At 45.2% G+C, this 20,090-nt stretch overlaps 1 protein-coding gene across 3 annotated transcripts in view; it reads left to right on the forward strand.

The window, feature by feature from the left end:
• Positions 1–20,090, forward strand: part of LOC121157385 (transient receptor potential cation channel subfamily C member 4 associated protein) — a 66,585-nt gene that overhangs the window by 2,907 nt on the left and 43,588 nt on the right. For 2 of the 3 annotated variants that reach the window (XM_040981591.1, XM_040981592.1), the window contains exons 2-3: positions 14,805–14,933; positions 16,626–16,742. In XM_040981591.1, the coding sequence (XP_040837525.1) occupies positions 14,805–14,933; positions 16,626–16,742 (246 nt within the window). The remainder of the gene's footprint in view (positions 1–14,804; positions 14,934–16,625; positions 16,743–20,090) is intronic. The other variant, XM_040981593.1, reaches the window with a different exon arrangement.

Consider the following 20,090-nt stretch of genomic DNA (forward strand, 5'->3'; position numbering starts at 1 on the left):
AAAAAAAAGTGGGAGCTATTTCAGAGAGTGAGGTCTGAAGCCCAGCCTAGAATTATAGTGTGGAGAGGTTGGCAATTTTGGTGACTCTCTTAAATTATTTCTTCACCCTTTATTTATGTAGCACAGTAATATCCATTATGGCATGCTATTCAGTAGTCAAAGGCTAAATTTTTAACAGTGTTTTAATTGTGGTAAATAAAATAATGTAACCAAACTTGCCAGTGTGGTGTGTCTTGAGGAGTAAGTGTGTTGGCCTCCTGGTGCTGCAGAGCTAAGACTCCGTCCTCCTGGAACAGCACCCACCTCCTGTTTCCCAGCCTCAGGCAACCACCCTGTGCTTTCTGTCACTTCAGCTGCTGGATAACCTCACCTGAGTGGAATCTCGCGTGTTTCACTTAGCATGTCCTCAAGGTTTCTCCATGGTGTAGTGTGCACTGGGATTTGCTTGGAAGATGCCGGGTTGTGAAGCAAGATGGAGCTGAGCTGGAGCCTGGCTGTAGTCATTTACTAATTGAGTGACCTGAGTGAAGTTGCTTCACCTCCTTGAGCTTCAGTTTCTTCATTCCTAGAATGGTGTTGCCTCGCAGGGCTCTGCAGAACTCTGTCTCCACCAGCTTGACCAGCATGCCACATGGTGGATGGTAAATGGTCGTCCTCAGCCATAGCAGTGAGGGACTGTGTTGTCCTTTGCTGACTGCGGAGGCTGAAGAGCGGGCTGTGCCCTAGACACCCGGGGTGTTGAGGCAGCTGTGTCCCTGCACTGACTCAAGCAGTTGACCCCACGGCTTTAGAAAGGCTGCTGGAATGAGATTGCTTTGTACACACTTGCAGGTTTTAATCTCTTTCTGCCTCAGTTTTTCATTTGTAAGACAAGGATAATAAAAGGGACCTAACCTCCTCGGCTGTGGGGAGGAGCATGTGAATTTAAACATACAAAGGTACTTACAGTGGTGACAGAAGTGTGGTAAGTATGCCATGATATTTAGCTTGTAGTGTTGTTCATAAAGGTTCTGTATTCTGATGAGTCTGTATTTCTTTTCCTGACTTCTCCCTTTAGTTTGAGGTAGATGGGTATATCCAACTCAGTATTTCCATATCATTGTATGCTGGTACTTCAGTTATGTTGAAAATTGAAATCCTGATTTCCACCCAACCTGATCTTGAGGTCTTCCTCATCTCCTTAAATACGGGCAGAAGGGGGGCCTGGGAGACAGCTGCCTGGAGCTCACTTTGTTTTCTTCTGTCTTTCCTTGTTGCCCCATCAGGCTAATAAAAGCTGCCTGTAGGTGCTTTAGAGCCTCAGGAGCCCTTTCATACATATCAGCACATCTGATCCTTAGGGCTAATCAGGTCTTAGAAATCCCTTGCTGTAGACTCTCCAGTCACATCCTCTTGCAGTTGTAATCAAAGCTAATTCCTTATCATGGGTGTGCAGAGCCCTGGCTCATGAGTAAGAGGAAAGAATAAACCAGGTAAACCATGGACTGTAATCAGTGGTGAACTCACCCATCAAGTCATGGCTCGTCACCCCTCGATATCCTGGAGTCGGACAGTTGGTGACAAGTCGGGTTATGGGGGTCCCCCCGTGCTCCTCACATGCTCTCACTGGCTCACTGTTATATTTTCATATGAAATCCAGCGGTTACTTCATTTTTTTCCTTTAGATTGGCTCACTTTAAAACATTTCAATGCTTGTTTTGGCCTTATTCTAAGTATTAGTATTTGTAAAACCTGAGTTTGTCAGGCAAATGGATCTTTTGTGAAGGCTAAATTAGTTACCTCCTACTCCCCCTCCCCCCACAAAAAAAGCTCGAACTCTAGATGGAATACGTTCTTCCAAGAGGAAGGAATTTTCAAGAGCCCATGGAAGGTACAAACTATGAAAGAATTCACTTGGTTTTATTAGTTTCCTCTAACATAAGCTTTTCGATTTGTTTTTCCACAAACTTTCTGAAATCTCTAAGAAATGTAGATACTATTAATTCATAGGGTTCGAAAGTCACTGCTTATATTGAAATAGCAGAAACTCCACTTTTTTTTTTTTTTAATTGGAAAGGCAGATATACAGAGAGGAGGAGAGAGAGAGAGAGAGGAAGATCTTCCGCCCATTGATTCATTCTCCAAGGGGCTGCAACAGCCAGAGCTGCGCCGATCTGATGCCAGGAGCCTGGAGTCTGGGTCTCCCACGTAGGTGCAGGGTCCCAAGATTTTGCATCTTCGACTGCTTTCTCAGGCCAAAAACAGGGAGCTGGATGGAAAGTAGAGCCACTGGGACATGAAGTGGGGCTGATATGGGATTTCAGTGCATGCAAGGAGAGTACTTTAGCTGCTGGGCCACCGTGCCAGGTCCGAAACAGCAGAAACTCCAGTTAAAGAAAGATGCAAATGGGCCCAGCTTGGTGGCCTAGCAGCTGAAGTCTTTGCCTTGCATGTGCCGGGGTCCCATATGGGCACCAGTTCTAATCTTGGCAGCTCTGCTTCCCATCCAGCTCCCTACTTGTGGCCTGGGAAAGCATTAGAGAATGGCCCAAAGACTTGGGACCCTGTACCTGAGTGAGTGGGAGACCCAGATGAGGTTCTTGGCTTCTGGCTTTGGATCAGTGTAGCTCCAGCTGTTGCGACCACTTGGGGAGTGACTTATCACACGGAGGGTCTGTCTCTCCTCCTCTCTGTATATCTGACTTTGTAATAAAAATAATTTTTTTTTTTAAAGAAAGATGCAAGTAGTCTATAGTTAGCATCTTGTCAGAATAAATGAACAAGATGATTTAGCTTCACTAGTAATCCCTTAAGTGTCTATTCATTTGCATTTAATATGGATTTTTTGTTTATTTACTGGGAAAGCAGTTTTATAGAGAGAAGGAGGGATCAAAAGATCTTCCTATCCTGGTTCACTCTACAAATGGCCGCAGTGGCCAGTGCTCAGCTAATCTGGAGCCAGGAGCCCTGAACCTCATCTGGGTCTCCCATGCAGAGTCTGGTACCCAGGCTTTGGGCCGTCCTTGTCTGCTTTTCCAGTCTACCAGCAGGGAGCTGTGAATGGGAAGTGGAGCTGCTGGGATTAGAACTGGTGCCCATATGGGATCCCAGTGCATTCAAGGTGAGGACTTTAGGTGCTAGGCCACTGCGCTGGGCCCCTTCCTGTTTTTGTTTTTAAAGACTATTTATTTGAAAGGCAGAGTGACATATAGAGAGGAGGAGAGAGAGATCTTCCTCATGCTGTGGGCTGAGCTGGAGTGGACCCCACTGAAGCCAGGTACCAGCAGCTTCCAGGTCTCTCACATTTGGACCATATGGCAGTGTTTTCCCAAGCACATTATCGGAGGCCACGTGAGGAGCGGAACATTGAACTTGTGTGCATATTGGGATGCCAATGTATTTGTGGTGGTTTTACCTGCTACACCACATTGTGTTTTTGTTTTTGTCTTTTTTCCTTTTAAGCCCTCCATCCTCCTGCTGGTACTAGCAGAGGTTTGGACTAATTTCTTACAAAATCTGCTATGCAGCTGAATACTCAGCACTTTTCACTGTAATGCAGAGTATTTTATTTGCTTTTCTAATATTTTAGATCCTGTTTCTAAGTTTTGTGCCTTTTCTTTTTAAAGATTTAATTTTTAATTGGAAAGGCAGACATACAGGGAGGAGAGACAGAAGAAAGATCTTCCATCTGTTGGTTCACTCCCTAAGTGGCTGCAATGGCTGGAGGTGAGCTGATCCAAAGCTGGGAGCCAGGAGCTTTTTCTGTGTCTTCCACACAGTTGCAGGGTTCCAAGACTTTGGGTTGTCCTGGACTGCTTTCCCAGGCCACAAGCAGGAAGCTGAATTATAAGTGGAGCAACTGGGACTTGAGTCAGCAGCCACATGGGATTCTGGCACTTGAAGGGGAGGATTAGGCAGTTGAGGCCTTGCACAGGGCAGAATTTGAACGTTCTTGTACATTATATTTAATGTATAGCTACATCGTTTTGAGGGTCATAGACTTATAATTGTCGTGTCATGGGTAAGAATAGGTCCAGCATCAATAGCTACTACTAAAATTACCCAAGAGTTGCGCCCGACGCGATAGCATAGCAGTTAAGGTCCTCGCCTTGAATGCACAGGGATCCCATATGGGCACTGGTTCTAATCCTGGCAGCTCTACTTCCCGTCCAGCTCCCTGCCTGTGGCCTGGGAAAACAGTAGAGGACGGCCCAGATCCTTGGTACCTCCCCATGTGGGAGACCTGGAGGAGGCTCCTGGCTCCTGGCTTTGGATTGTCTCAGCTCCAATGGTTGTGGCCACTTGGGGAGTGAACCTTCGGACGAAACATCTTCCTCTCTGTCTCTCCTCTCTGTATATCCGCCTTTCTAATAAAAATAAATAAATCTTTTTTTTAAAAAAGTTATCTAAAAGTTGTATTAACATCTTAACCACCACCAGTAGTGTTTTCATTTGCATTCTGTTGTTTCTTGTTTTCCCTAATCTGTGGTAATACCAGTCTTTTAACTTTAGCCTTTCTTGCAGGTGTGTAGTTGTAGAGCATTATGGTTTAACTTTGCATTTCCCCCAATGACTAATGAGGTTAAGCACCTCTGAGATGCTTTTTGATCATTTGGACTTCCTTTTGTGGCTCACTTGTTTAAACTTAACACACATGCATACATGTATGACACATAGACACATGCATGTATGTAAATACGCAGATTGTAGATGCACACACATTCACATATATACATATATGCACGCATATATATGTATGTGGTTAGGTACGTATAGATAAATAAAATTTAATTGAAAATTTAAAAAATTTCTGTGCATGAACCCTTTAGGAATGTTTTGCAAATGTTCTATTGCTTTGCTTTTTAAAAATTTATTTTTATTAGAAAAGCAATAAATATGCATCTTAACCTATACTGACCTGCTGAAAAATTCCCTGCTCTGATCATTCCATCTTTTTTTAAAGTTCATGTCTTCATTTTACTGGTCTGTGTAACCTTGTGCTGATATCACATTGCCTTATTTTCTTTTTTTAAATGTGTTACTTTTGGCTAGAATAGAAATTTGTTTTCCTACTTGTGGTTGGTTGTTTTTAATTTTTCTTGACCCTTTGTTATTTCCGTATGCATTTTAGAATGAGCTTGTCGGCCTGGGTTGGCAGCCTAGTAGCTAAAGTCCTCACCTTGCATGTGCTAGGATCCCATATGGCCACCAGTTTGTGTCTTGGCTGCTCCACTTCCATCCAGCTCCCTGCTTGTGGCCTGGGAAAGCAATAGAGCATAGATAATCTTGGGACCCTGCACCTGGGTGGGAGACCTGGAAGAGGCTCCTGGCTTCGGATTGGCTCAGCTCTGGCCATTGTGGCTACTTGTGGAGTGAACCAGTGGATGGAAGATCTTTCTTTTTCCGCTTCTCTATAAATCTGCCTTTTCAACAAAAAGAAATCTTTAAATAAAATAATGAACTTGTGTTTTTTTTTAAAGATTTATTTTTATTATTTTTTATTGGAAAGGCAGATATACAGAGAGGAGAGACAGAGAGGAAGATCTTCCGTCCGATGATTCACTCCCCAAGTGAGTGCAACAGCTGATGCTATGGTGATCCGAAGCCAGGAGACTCTTCTGGGTCTCCCACGCGGGTACAGGTTCCCAAAGCTTTGGGCCGTCCTCTGCTGCTTTCCTGGGCCACCGGCAGGGAGCTGGAAGGGAAGCGGGGCTGCCGGGGATTAGAACTGGTGCCCATATGGGATCCCGGGCGTGCAAGGCGAGGACCTTAACCACTTGCGACACTGCGCTGGGCCCCCAACTTGTGTTTTTTGCAACAAGATTTTGATTGGGATTCCGTCCACTCTGTTAAATTCAGTAACTTTGTTCGATCTTTTCTCTGTACTTTTTAGTTGTGCTTCATTTTCTTGGTTTTGTTTTATAGTGTTCTATGCAGCAGTCTTGTGTAACTATTAGGTTTTTTCCATGCACTAAACAACATTTTATGGTATTGGAGTATTTTCAAAACTGAAGATGTATAGAAATAAGTTTTTTTATAAATATTTTATTTTTTTATTGGAAAATCAGATACACAGAAAGAGGAGGGACAGAGAGGAATATTTCCTGTCTTTTGATTCACTCTTTAAGTGCCTGCAGCAGCCGGAGCTGCGCTGATCCGGAGCCAGTAGCAGGAGCCTCCTCCAGGTCTCCTATGTGAGTGCAGGGTCATCCTCGACTGCTTTCCCAAGCCACAAGCAGGGAGCTGGGTGGGAAGCAGGACTGCCAGAATTAGAACCAGTGCCCATATGGAATCCCACCCTGTGCAAGGCGAGGACTTTAGCCACTAGGCTACTGCGCCAGGCCCAGAAATAAAGTTTAAGTATTACTCTTACGTTGCTGTAATTTCATCTTTAGATTCTTTTGGGTTGTGTATATATGTATAATCTGAATGTTGGATCATCTGCAAGTGAAGCTTTTTAAAAAATGTTTATAATGGTGAAGGTGGTGTGTATTTTTTTATTATTATTATTTTTTTTAAAGATTTATTTTTATTATTTTTTCATTGGAAAGGCGGATATACAGAGAGGAGAGACAGAGAGGAAGATCTTCCGTCCGATGATTCACTCCCCAAGTGAGCGCAACGGGCCGATACTATGCCAATCCGAAGCCAGGAGCCTCTTCCGGGTCTCCCGCGCGGGTGCAGGTTCCCAAAGCCTTGGGCCGTCCTCGACTGCTTTCCCAGGCCACAGGCAGGGAGCTGGAAGGGAAGCGGGGCTGCCGGGATTAGAACTGGTGCCCATATGGGATCCCGGGCGTGCAAGGCGAGGACCTTTAACCACTTGCGCCACCGCGCCGGGCCCGGTGTGTATTTTTTTTAAAGATTTATTTATTTGTATTTAAAAGGCAAATTACAGAGAATTTACAGAGCCAGTCCCAAAAGGTCAGATGTCACATGTTTGCTCTGGTATAAGATAACTTCCATCAAAAATCTTGAGGCTGGTATGATTAGGGGTTGTTTTGATCATCTTTTGGAATGTCTCTTGCTTGTTTCAATATGCAGTTTTGTAGAGTCAAATCTGTTTTTGCAGTGAATCTTTCCTTTATCTGTATCTCTCCCTGTAAGTTTTTGTGATTCATTAATTGGTCGTCCATAAGAGGTGGATTGCCTGCAAACACTTGAGATTATAAATGTCTGTTTTGACAGTGTTTTGCTACATATATTGAGTAATGAAGTTAGTTATTAATTGTAATTCCTCCAGTGCCACAAGCGTCATGCACTAGCATGTATTCCTGCAAGAAGGCTTTTTATTCCAATTTTCACCACTCTGTGGTGCATTTTTATTTTAGTAGCATGATTGTTAACTTGACGGTGATGAAAACTTGTTTTCACCCCTCTGTGGACTGTGCTCACTGATTCTCTGTTAGGGGCTGTGTAATGGCAGTGTAGTGGAGACTGATACATTCAGGTATGAAGACAGGTGCTGAATATCTATGCATTCAGACCAGAGATGGACTCCCAGGGAAAGAATTGGAACTATCCAGACAGTAAGATGATGGACTCCCTGACAGTGTCCATGCCTACATTATTGGGAAATGCTTCAACAACACCACGGTGGACTTGTGACTGTTCATGAAGGACATCCATTGTAAAACTAGAAGGGAAATCAATGTGGCGGAGGAGGGCTCTTGGAGAGGGCATGGGCAACCCTAGAACCAATGGAACTATATCATAAAGCAAAATATGTTGAAAAAAATGTTCGTAATGGTGACAGTGAGGTGTATTTTTTTTAAAGATTTGTTTACTTTTATTTTTATTTGAAAGGCACATTTACAGAAAGATCTTCCATCTGCTGGTTCACTCCCCAAATGATTACAACAGCCAGGAGCCTTTTCTGGGTCTCCCACAAGGGTACAGGGTCCCAAAGATTTGTGCCATCTTCTATTCTTTTTCCCAGTCCACAAGCAGGGAGCTGGAAGGGAATTGGAGCAGCCAGGAAAGGAATGAGCACCCATATGAGATCCTGGCAGTTGCAAAGTGAGGATTTAGCCCTTGAACCATCATGGCAGGTCAATAAGTGAAGTTTTTATCATATTCTTTCCATTCTTAGTTCTTTATCTTATTCTGCTTTTTTTTTTTTAAGATTTATTTATTTTTATTACAAAGTCAGATATGCAGAGAGGAGGAGAGACAGAGAGGAAAATCTTCCGTCCGATGATTCACTCCCCAAGTGAGTGCAATGGCCGGTGCTGTGCCGATCCGAAGCTAGGAGCCAGGAACTTCCTCCAAGTATCCCACACAGGTGCAGAGTCCCAAGGCTTTGGGCTGTCCTCGACTGCTTTCTAAGGCCACAAGCAGGGAGCTGGATGGGAAGTGGAGCTGCCGGGATTAGAACTGGCGCCCATATGGGATCCCGGTGCATTCAGGGCGAGGACTTTAGCTGCTAGGCCATGGCACCGGGCCCTTATTCTGCTTCTTAAGGCTTGAGGTCTTGTGTTAGCTTGTTTCTGATGTAGGATGAGAAAGCCTTCTATATTTCACTGTCAAGTATGTTTGAATGGGTTTTCTGAAGATACCTGACACTAGAAATTTACTTGTTTTGATATTTCCTTTTTTTTTTTAAGATTTTTTGTTTATTGGAAAGTCAGATGTACAGAGAGGAGGAGAGAGAGGAAGATCTGTCTGTTGATTCACTCCCTGAGTGCCGCAACAGCTGGAGTTAAGCCGATCCAAAGCCATGAGCCCAGAACCTCTTCCGGGTCTCCCACATGCGTGCAGGGTCCCAAGACTTGGGACTGTCCTGCTCTGCTTTCCCAGACCACAAACAGAACTGAATGGGAAGTGGGGCTGCCAGGAGTAGAATCGGCCCCCATATGGGATCCCAGTACATGCAAAGCGAGGGCTTTAACTCTTAGGCTACCACGGCGGACCCTTAATATTTTTTATATGTTGTATTTACTGATTTATTTAAAAAATTTGAGGCTGAGGGGCCCGGCGCGGTGGCGCAAGTGGTTAAAGGTCCTTGCCTTGCACGCCCGGGATCCCATATGGGCACCGGTTCTAATCCCGGCAGCCCCGCTTCCCTTCCAGCTCCCTGCCTGTGGCCCGGGAAAGCAGCAGAGGACGGCCCAAAGCTTTGGGAACCTGCACCCGCGTGGGAGACCCAGAAGAGGCTCCTGGCTTCGGATCGGCATAGTACCGGCCCGTTGCGCTCACTTGGGGAGTGAATCATCGGACGGAAGATCTTCCTCTCTGTCTCTCCTCTCTGTATATCCGCCTTTCCAATGAAAAAATAATAAAAATAAATCTTTAAAAAAAAAAATTTGAGGCTGGGACCCTTATGTAGTACAAGACTCTGTCGGTGGTGCCACCATCCTATATGGGCACCCGTCTGAGTCCTGGCTGCTCCACTGCCGATCCAGCTCTGCCAGTGTGCATGGGAAAGTGGTGGAAGGTGGCCCAAGTCCTTGGCCCTTGCACCTGTGTGTGAGACCTGAAAGAATGGTTCCAGGTTCTTAGTTTCAGATTGGCTTACCTTTGGTTGTTGTGGCCACATGGGGAGTGTCCCGTGTGTCCCAGCTGCTCCACTCCATCCAACTCTACTATGTCCTACTTATGGAAAGAAGTGGACCCTGCACCCATGTGAGAAACCTAAAAAAAAGAACTTGGATCAGCAGAGCTCTGACCATCTGGGGAGTAAACCAGCAGATGGAAGATCTTTCTCTCTCTTTCCTTCCCCCTATAAGATCTGCCTTTCAAATGAAAACAAATCTTCAGAAGAGTATGTATTGCTTGGTCTTGGTGTATAATCTTTTTATATATTGCTGGATTTTATTTGGTAGTCTTTTCTGATGATTTTTATGTTTGTATTGTGATAGATCAGTGTTGTTTCCTTGTGATGTGTTTGACTGAGGTTGGTATCCCTGCCTATACCCTAGGAAAGCAGTGGAGGATGGCCCAAAGCTCTGAGACCTTGCATGGGAGACCTGGAAGAAGTTCCTGGCTCCTGTCTTCGAATCAGCAGAGCTCTGGGTGTTGGGGCCATTTAGAGAATGAATAAGTGGATGGAAGACCTTTTTCTCTTTCTCTGCTTCTCTTCATAAAATCTGATCTACCCTTCAATAAAAATAAGTAAATATTTTAAAAAAATCTTTAGACACGCACAATTCTGGCTGTTGTGGCTGTTTAGGGGGAGTAAACCAGTGAATGGAAGATGCCTGTCTCTGCTTCTCTCTATAAAATCTGATCTGCCTTTCCAATATAAAAAATAAATTTTTTAAAAGGAAGGCAAGTTTACAGAGAGAGAAGTGAATACAGGGTATCAGTTAAGGAAGTTGGTGTTTTTTTTTACACTGGCATCAATTTTGTTTAATTTTTCATTATCTTTTTAATATTTATGTGGTTGAGAGGGGTGTATGCCATGTGGGTATCTGATTAGGGCGGGGAGGTTCGGGTACTGAGGAAGGTGGGTGAGACAAATGCTTGTTTGTTTTTCCTGTGTCTGCGAGGTGGAGGGGTTGCTATTTGCAGTCAAACTGTATCAGCACCTGGGGGTGGGGGACAGTTATTTGTTGATGCCTTAGAGACCTCAGTGTGGGGTAGAATGTTCTGAGGGTGTTTCTTGGGTGGTTTTGATAGTTCTGAGAAGCTTTTGGTTTCATTGCTTCAGGATTGAGAAAACTTTTCCACCTTAGTGCAAGCACAGACCCAGGATCGTGCCCTTCGGATTAGCAACCTGTCCAACCTGTTCTGCTTTCCATCCTCTGTTGAGACACTTGTCCCCTGCTGGCCTGGATGAGCTGGCCATCATGTCCCTCATGTGCATCTGCATATGCTGTCCACTGCATAGGCATCAGCAACTCAGGAGAACCAGTCCTGATACATGCGCTCCAAGGTCCGACCACACATCCTGTGATTTCCTCTGTGGCCAGGGTCTGAGTCCAGTGGTCTAGTTGGGAAGTCCCGCAAGAAACCTCCCCTGGGGTGACCTCAGACTTGTGTACACCAGCCAGTGCACAGTCAGGTGCAGTCTTGTCACATGCACCAGTCAGCGCTCTTGCTGGTGGATGCAGCTGCCTGGTCAGTTCTGTCCAAACCCCTTATCTCACAGGAACTGACAAGGTGCTGCGGCCCAGCCAGCCTGCCATAGACGCCGTCTTCATGTATACCACCAGCAGGTGTCACAGCCTAGTTGTGGTGACCTCCAGTTACCCCCACACATGTCCTGCCCCTAACCCTGGTTTTTGCACTTGCCAGCTTCTGTTGTGGCCTAGCCCAGCCCCTTGTATCCCATTCAGGTTGCACAAACCTGTGGGTGCTGCGGCTTAGCTCAGCCTGCCTCTCCCCTAGACCTGGTCTTCATATTTGCCTGGCAGGTGCCGCTGCCTTGTCCACCCTGATGATCCTCAGCCCTGATGATCCCCAGCCCTGAATCTTGTGCTCACCAGCAATGGTCTAGTAGAAGAGCGCTCGCAGTTTCCCTGCCAGGCATGTTCCCAGCCTGAATTTTGTGCCTGTCAGGGGGTTCTGTGGTCCAGTGTGACATGACTCAAACCCAGTCCCAGCACTTGAAAGCTGGTGCCCCGACTAGCTCTGCTGTTCCACACCTATTCTGGTTCTCATGCTTATCAGCAGATATGACAGCCTAGCCCAGAACAGCCTGGCTCCAGTTCCAGCTCTCATGCTCACCACTAGAAGCAGCAGCTGAGCAAGGTAGTCCCCGAAATTCCCCTACCAGGCTTGCTGTGAGCGCGGCACTTGCCCGTGCCATCAGGTGTTTGGCCTGCCCCCCGTCTTGGTATTTGCCAGCAATTGCAGCAGCCTGGCCTAGCCCTTATGTGAACTGTTGATTGTGTGGTCCAACCTGGCCTGGCTTGCACTCTATCCTGGCTCACTTGCCTAAGTGTGTGCTGTGGACTGACCCTGCCCCGCCTTCCCCCAGACCTAGCTTACATTATGCCAGCAGGTGCTGCAGCCCAGCCTGGTTTAGCCTGCTACCAGCCCTGGTTCTTGGTGCTCACCAGCGGGAACTGTGCTTAGCAGTGGAATTCTTTAAGTTCCCCTACTAGGCTACCTTTGAGCAGCTGATCTTGTGAATGCTGGCAGGTGCTTCTAAGACTGACAGGGCTGGCCCGTAATCCTGAAACTCACTGGTAGGTACTGTAGCCTAGCCCAACTGGCCTGCACCCGTTACAGCTCTCGATGATGGGTGCTGTAGCTAAGCCCAACTTGGCCCATCCCTAGAACTCAGCTCTCACTAGAGCCAGCAGGTGCCATGGCCTCGTGGGGACTGTCCCACACCCATCCTGACTCATACAATTGCCAATGGGTGCTAAAGTCTAGCCCATCCTGGCCCAGACCAAGCCCACACAAATACTGCTGGGTGCTATGAACTTGCCCAGCCTTGTCTGTTCACAGCCTGGCTCTCCCGCTCACCAGAGGGAGTTGCAGCTTGTCAGGGGAGTCCCCAGAGTTCCCCCACCAGGCCTGTTCCCAGCTCCAGGTTTTTTGTGTGCTGGCAGGTGCTTTGACCCAGCCTGGCCTGGCCTACCCAGAGTTTTAGCTCTCGCTGGTGGGTGTTGCAGCCTAGCCCAGCCAGGCACAGCTCATACCTGTCCTGGCTCTCCTGTGTGCCAGTGGATGTTGAGGCTGACCTGTCCTCAGACCCAACCAATACAAATGCTGATGAATGCTGCAGAGTTGGCTGGCCTGGCCACCTCCCAGCTCCGGTTCTTGTACTCCCCACTGGGTGCTGGGCCTAGTAGGCCAATTCCTCAAATTTCCCTACCAAGCCTTCTCCCAGCCCTTGATCTCAAACATGCCAGTGGATCCCCACTGTGTTGTCTGCCCTCAGTCTTAGCTGTTGTGTGTGCCAGCGGGTGCTGCAGCCTGACCTCTTCTGGCCTCCTTCCAGCTCCCGTGAGTGTCACGTGGATTCCTGTCAGTTGAATTCTGTGACCCAGCCTGGCTCAGCCTATCTCCGCTCCTAGCTCTCAGTGTAAGCTGTTGAGTGCTGCAGTCCCACAGAGGCAAGCCCACAGTTCCCCTACAGAATCAGTCCCTAGGTTTGGTTCTCTCATGTTCTGGTGGGTACTGAGGTCCAGCCTAACATGGCCCATCCTCTACTCTGACACTTGCAAGCAGGTACTGTGGCTTAGCCCGGCCAGGTGTGGCCTTCAGCCCCAGCTTTTGTATGTGCCTGTGGACAGAAGGTGATGCTATTTAGGCCAGCCTAGGTCTCCCATGTGGGCCGGTGCTCAGGGCTGACCCAGATCGCCCTCTGGTTTCCTTCCTTTGAACCATTCTGGTCAGTTCTCTCACCTGCCTGCAACTATGGTTGTCTGGTCCATGGAAGAAGTTGTTCCTCGCTTGTCAAACATACCCTCAATAGCTCCTGCTCCAGTATGTCCCAGATCACCTTCCCTGGGCAGTCTGCAGCTCCTCCACCTTGAGGCCAGGGTGGCATGTCCTGGTCCAGGGTTCCCTACATTTCCCACTTCTCTCTTTTGTTTTTTAAAGAATTATTTATTTATTAAAAAGTTAAGCTTTATTTTATTTTTCTTGGAAAGTCAGATACAGAGAGGAGGAGAGACAGACAGAAAGATCTTCTGTCCATTGATTCACTTCAGGAGTGGCCACAATGGCCGGAGCTGTGTTGATCCCAAGCCAGGAGGAGCCAGGAGCCTCTTCTGGGTCTCCCACACGGGTGCAGGGTCCCAAAGCTTTGGGCCATCCTCGACTGCTTTCCCAGGCCACCAGCAGGGAGCTGAGTGGGAAGCTGGCTGCCAGGATTAGAACCGGCACCCAGATGAAATCCTGGCACATGCAAGGCAAGGACTTTAGCTGCTAGGCTACTGCGTCAGACCCACCTGACTTGCATTTTGAAGAAAGAACTTTTTAGGTAGAAAGATGGAGAGGACATTTTAAGCAGTTGAAGAACAAGTATGTAGAGAGAAAAATGTGCATTGGTAAAGAGATAAAGCTGGGAAAAGGAGATAAGTGATAGACTTTTACAGATTTATTTATGGGCTTGGTGCAGTAGCCTAGTGGCTCAAGTCTTTGCCTTGCATGCGCCAGGATCCCGTATGGGCATTGATTTATGTCTGGGATACTCCAGTTCCCATCCTGCTCCCTGCTTGTGGCCTGGGAAAGCAGTCAAGGATGGCCCAAAGCCTTGGGTCCCTGCACCCGCATAGAAGACCAGGAAGAAGCTCCTGGCTTGGGATCAGATCAGCTCAGCTCAGTTCTGACTGTTGCGGTGGCCTCTTGGGGAATGACCCAGTGGATGGAAGATCTTTGTCTCATTCCCTCTGTAATCTTACTTTGCAATAAAAAATGGAATAAACCTTAAATAGAGAGTTACTTATTTGAGAGGTAGAGTTAAAGAGCGAAGGGGGAGACAAAGATCTTCCATCTTCTGTTTCATTCCCCCGATGTCTGCAATGACCATGGTGAGCCAGGTTGATGTCGTGAGTCTGAAAATTCCATCTGGGTCTCCTGAGGTGGTATCAGGGAACCAAGAACTGCTTTCCCTGGCAAATTAACAGGGAGCTGAATCAGCAAAGTGGAGCAGCCAGTACTTGAACCTGTGCTTTTGTAGGATATTAGAGGGAATCCTAGGTGGGAGTTTGCTTCCGCACCATCCAGCCCCGGTCGTAGGTTACGAAGGGAGCTGTATTTCAGGGCAGAGTTTTGAACTTTCAGCTTATTGGCTGTTGGGAGCTTTTGAAGGTTTCGAGGAAGAGACTTGTTTTCCTGTGTGGTTTTGAGATTTGACTGGTCTCCTTGCTAAATCTACTTTGTGGTTCTTTCCTCACTAGTAAAATACTGTTGTTTTGTTTTCACAGTTCACTGAACCTTTCTTGATGGAGAGGGACAAACAATCCAAGTGGAGTGGGATTCCTCAACTGCTGCTTAAGCTGTGGGCGACCAGCCACCTCCACAGTGACTTTGTCGAGTGCCAAAATATCCTTAAGGTAACTCTCAGCCCTGGAGGTGCCACCTTCAGGGCCTCTGGTGGCCAGAGAAAGTACAAAGGAGAAAATAGAAATGCCTTGCAATCCTGCTGTGGAGATAATTACCATTAGACTTCCTGTGTGTATCCTTCTAGCCTCATTTGTGCTGCATTGTGGCAGTGCTTGGTTTGTTTGTAAGGTCAGCGTATTTGCCCTGGAGCTCAGATGGCATTCTTATTTAACAGGATGTCAAAGACAGGTTGCTAAGTCTTAGGAGAAGGGTCCAGGAGATGGTGGTGGTTACAACTAACAGAGATTGAAGGGGCCGGCTTTGGTGGTGGGAGAGCAGTGGGAGGAGTGCAAAGCCATTATGCCCTGCAGTTGTCATGCTTGTGGGCATGCTTGTTGTCATTGAAGTTCCCAAGTGGGGAACTTCTGAGTGTGTGGCTCTGTAGGTCTGGGGTTACCTAGTCCAAATTTTAGCTTGAGGTTGGGCTCAAATTTGAATTTTCATTTCAGCTCTGGCTATTTTAAAATCTACGTAATTTATATTTGATCATAGTGAAGCAGAGGGTAAAATGTTCTTGGCAGGTAAAGATGTGATTATAATTCACATAGTTATTTTGAAACCTAAGCTTCGCCTTGCTAATAAGGAGAGTTGTCTGTTTGCTGATCCTCTTTAGAATGCTTCTCAAAGAATTGTGCATTATATCATTTGATTCCTTCAAAACTTAGATTGAAAAATTAAGAAGAGAAATTAACATTTTTAAGTCCTTGCTGTGTGATCATTTCTTTTTAAATCCAGCAAATACTTCAAATTTACCAAGTATCAGACTTTTCTGTTGGCTTCCCCCCCCCCCCCATTAGTTCTGTTCCGTACCAAAAAAAAGGGGGGAGGGGTGATGTTTCTGTGAGTTGTTTCTGTATCCCTTCCCCTAGTAGGAGAACCACTCTCTTCCTCGCTTACCTGCTGGGTCTTGCAATCTATGAGAGCTGGTAAGAGGAATCCTTTGCTGAACATTTCTTCAAGGAACATTTATCCCAGTCAAGAAGTGACAAAGTTCTATATACTGGGTGTCATGAGTGAATTACAGATGAATTTGCTCTTCTGACTATGAAAATCAGGGGCAACTTCTTGGCAGCAACTTTGAAGCATTGATCTGATTATTTGCTGGAGAACCAGTTACTGCAAAACTTAGTATCCTTAAGCAACCACTACTATTTATGTTACAGTTCTTGGTTGAGTGAGTGGTTGTGATGCTCTGTGTGGTGTTTGGTCAACTGGTATGACATCTAGTGTGGTGTTTGGTCAACTGGTGTGACATCTAGAATGTCCACAGTGGTCTTGCTCACACACCTGGCAAGTTGGCGCTGGTTGTCAGTTGGAAATTGGCCAAGAATACCAGTCCTGATCTCTGGACTCCTTCTCACGGCTGCCCCAAATGTTGGGTTTCCAAGATGGCAAAAGCCAGCACTGTCAGGCTTTCACAAGGCTATGCCCCAAGTGGGATAATGTCACTTTTACATCACACTCTGCTAGTTGACGCAAGTCATGTCAGCCAAGATGCAGTATGGGAAAGGACTCGCAGGGACTTGAATAGTACCAGGTGTGATTGTGAGGGCTCAAGTTAGTGAGGAAAATGCAAATGGGAGCCCAGGATCTGGTCTGTGTTGCATGCTCACACGATGTTTCTATGTGCTTTTTCAAACTAGGAAATTTCCCCTCTCCTCTCCATGGAGGCCATGGCATTTGTTACTGAAGATAGGAAACTTACTCAAGAAACCACTTATCCAAATACTTATATTTTTGATTTGTTTGGAGGTGTTGATGTAAGTATTGTTTATTATTATTGCTACTAAATCATTTGAGAATTTAATGCTTAAAATGGAATAAGAAATATTTTAGAAATAGTAGCAAACCTTATGGTTTAATTTTTAGAAGATTGGTGATATTCACCTATGGTCAAAAAATATAGTTGTGGGTTTTTTAGAAGTTTTTATTTGAGCTGAAACAATAGCCACCTTTATAATGGTACGGAGCAAAAGGTGTGTCTCTAAGTGTCACCTCAGAAGCCATTGTGGTCACTAGTTTGTCCTTTTGAAGCTGTTCTATGGTAGTAGAGTATGTGTGTTTGTGTGTAAATGGCACCCATCATCTCCATCTTTTGTTTTTCTTTTCATATATGTTAGTGTGTCTTGGATATAGGTACCTTGTTTGGGGGATAGTTTCCTTTTTTTTAACCTTCATTATTATTATTATTATTATTATCATCATTTTATGATACTGTTCCATAGGTCCTGGGATTTCCCTTACTGCTTCCTTAAATTCCCTCCACTCTCCCCCCGAGTTCCCATACATTATTGCTGTTGTATAGTTCTTCATAAGCAGTCATGTCCATCATTGTGGGCATGGACAATGGCAGAGTCCAGCATCCTATTGTCAAGATATAGTTAATAGTTTCATTGGGAGTCCATCTTTGATGTGGAAGTAGAGTTGCATACTGCATTGTATCCTCATATCTGGATATGATGTTCTCCATTACACAGTTACTGAACATCCCCTTAAATGAAAAGCCACAAAACAAAATCAGCAACAGGAAGAAAAATAGAAATTTACAATGCCATGAAGTTAAATAACATGCTACCAGATATGATAGTCTCCGTTACACAGTTACTGTACATCCCCTTAAATGAAAAGCCACAAAACAAAATCAACAACAGGAAGAAAATAAGAAATTAAAAATGCCATGAAGTTAAATAACATACTACTGAATGACTGATGTGTCATTGAAAAAATGAAAAAGAAAATCAAGAGCCTTCTTGAAAATGCTGCTGCTGTGTGATTTATGAGTCAGTGAACAATTTAATGAGGAAGAAAGTGTTTTGAAGAGATGAAACTAAATTTTAAAAAAATCAAAATCCATAAGACATAATTTCCACTGATCTTTGTTGGTGCGATATGTCTCCTGTGGGCAAGAAATAGATGGGTTTTGTTTTTTTAATCCAGTCTACTAATCTATGATGTTTAATTGATGAGTTTAAGCTATTTACATTCAGGGTTAATATGAATGGGTGGTAATTTGGTCCTGTCAATAGCAATGGGTTGTTCATTGATTTAGTGTTTCGTTGTTATTTTACTGGGATATTCTTTGCCTCTGGCTTTGGTGGGTGCTATTCCTCTTCTCTGTCAAGAGAACATTTTTAAGTATCCTTTGTAAGACAGGTTTGAAAGAGGCATATTTTAATTTTTCTTTACTGTGGAAGAATTTTATTTCATTTTTAAAGACAAAGGGAAGCTTTGCTGAGTATGTTATGCTGGGCCAACAAAGTTTTTGCTTTTAGAATCTGGAATATGTTGCTTCATTCTCTGGCCTGTAGAGTTTCCTGTGAGAGGTCACTTGTGAATTTAATTGGCATTCCTTTATATGTCAACTGATTTTTTTTTTTTTCACATGCACATTTAAGGATCTTTTCCTTATGTTCGATTGAAGAGAGCTTGATGATCATGTGTCTTGGTGAAGATCGCTTTTGGTCAACCCTGTTGGGAGTTCTGTGCCCCTCTTGGATGTTGTTTCCCAGTTCTTTCTCTAGATTAGGGAAATTTTCCCTTATTATTTTATTGAATACACCTTTAATCTCAGCATCTCTTTCTGCACCTTTGGCCTTTTAATAGTGTTGATTTTTGAACACTTTTTTTTTAGCTTGACCCAGCTCTGCTTCCAGCGTTTTGTTTCCTCCTGGTGGCAGGAAATATTTTCCAATTCTGAGATTCTTTCTTCTGCCGCCTCCATTCTATTTTGGAGACTCTCCACTGTACTTTTAATTTGCTGCACTGTATTCTTCATTTCTGATGTACCAATTTTCACTTAATTCATTTCCTGTGTGGCATGTTCCTTAAATTTTTTGTACTCCTGTATTACATGCTTCTCATTGTTAAGCTTTATAACAAGTGTTTTTAATTCTGTGCCCCCTATTTTCTCAATGTATTCTTCAATTAACTCTGAGGTTGGCAAAGGCTTTTGCTCCTTTGCAGGGGAGTCTTCAATACTATTTATTCTGCCTTTGTCTCCTTGTTTGCTCTTGGCCATTGTACAATCTAGTTATCAGATTTTTCTTGGGGCAGGTTTCTAAGCTCTGTCACCCACAGGTCTACAGTTCGATATTACTTATTGTGGTTGACACACAGTTCTTTGTTTGCAACCACTTGTGCTACTCCTTCTAGCAAGTTTCAGGTCTGGGTTCTTATGTTAGATTTCGGCCATGGTCTCTGTAGCCCCAGCTCCTAGCTCAGCAGTCTCTACCTCTTTTGATACCATGCTGAGACTGCACTGTTATCTATACAACCTGTCTTCCACTTCTGGTTAGAGAAGTTCCCATGATTAAGGAGGCACCAGGTTCCCTATATGACTAGATTGTTGGTGGTGCTGATCTTGCTAGAGCCTGTTGGTTGTTAGGATGAGGGCCACATGGACCTATTTTGACTTGTATGATGCCAAAGATGGTATTGTTTTGCCTGTGGGACTGAGCTCAGTGAGTTCTCACCAATCTCAGCACGTGTGCAGCTCACTGATGTCCCTATAATCTTAAAGTTTTTCCACGCTGCACAAAATGGTGCCTGATGTGCCACTATTAGAGTCTTGATCTGCTATCAGGTCTGAGGGCTACCTGGACCTGCAACCTGTAGGATGCCATGTTGTTGCAGTTCACGGACTCAAAAATGGACCCAACCCAGTGCTTGTGCAGTACTGTGCATAGCCTTTGCCTCTCTATACAAAATGGTGCCCGATTCGACTCTAGAGGGCGGAGTGGTTGTAAAATCCACTCTGTTCCCACACCGTCCATCTGGGACCTGCTGCTCTCTCTGCTCCTGGTCAAATCAAACAGACGAGCAGAACGGGAAGTTCTTTGGGTTTACCTCCTGAGCTCCTGATGAACACCCCTTCCTACCTTGTCGCTGCTGGAGTTCTGGCTGTTGGTGGAGTTCAAATTGCCATTTGCTGAATGCCACTGGGTATCCATCACTGCAGCACCACACTGTTGTATCCACTGCTTTCCTATGTCTATCAGTTTCCAGGTGCCCCTCTGCTGTCGTTCTGTCCTCTCCTATTTTCCGGAATGTGCCCTCTCTGCTTCACACTGGCTAATGTTTATCTGTCTGTCTAAATGTGTCCTTACCCT

The sequence above is a fragment of the Ochotona curzoniae genome, unplaced genomic scaffold (assembly GCF_017591425.1).
Source record: "Ochotona curzoniae isolate NIBS_2020 unplaced genomic scaffold, NIBS_Ocur_1.0 contig_3520, whole genome shotgun sequence".
Classification (NCBI taxonomy): domain Eukaryota; kingdom Metazoa; phylum Chordata; class Mammalia; order Lagomorpha; family Ochotonidae; genus Ochotona; species Ochotona curzoniae.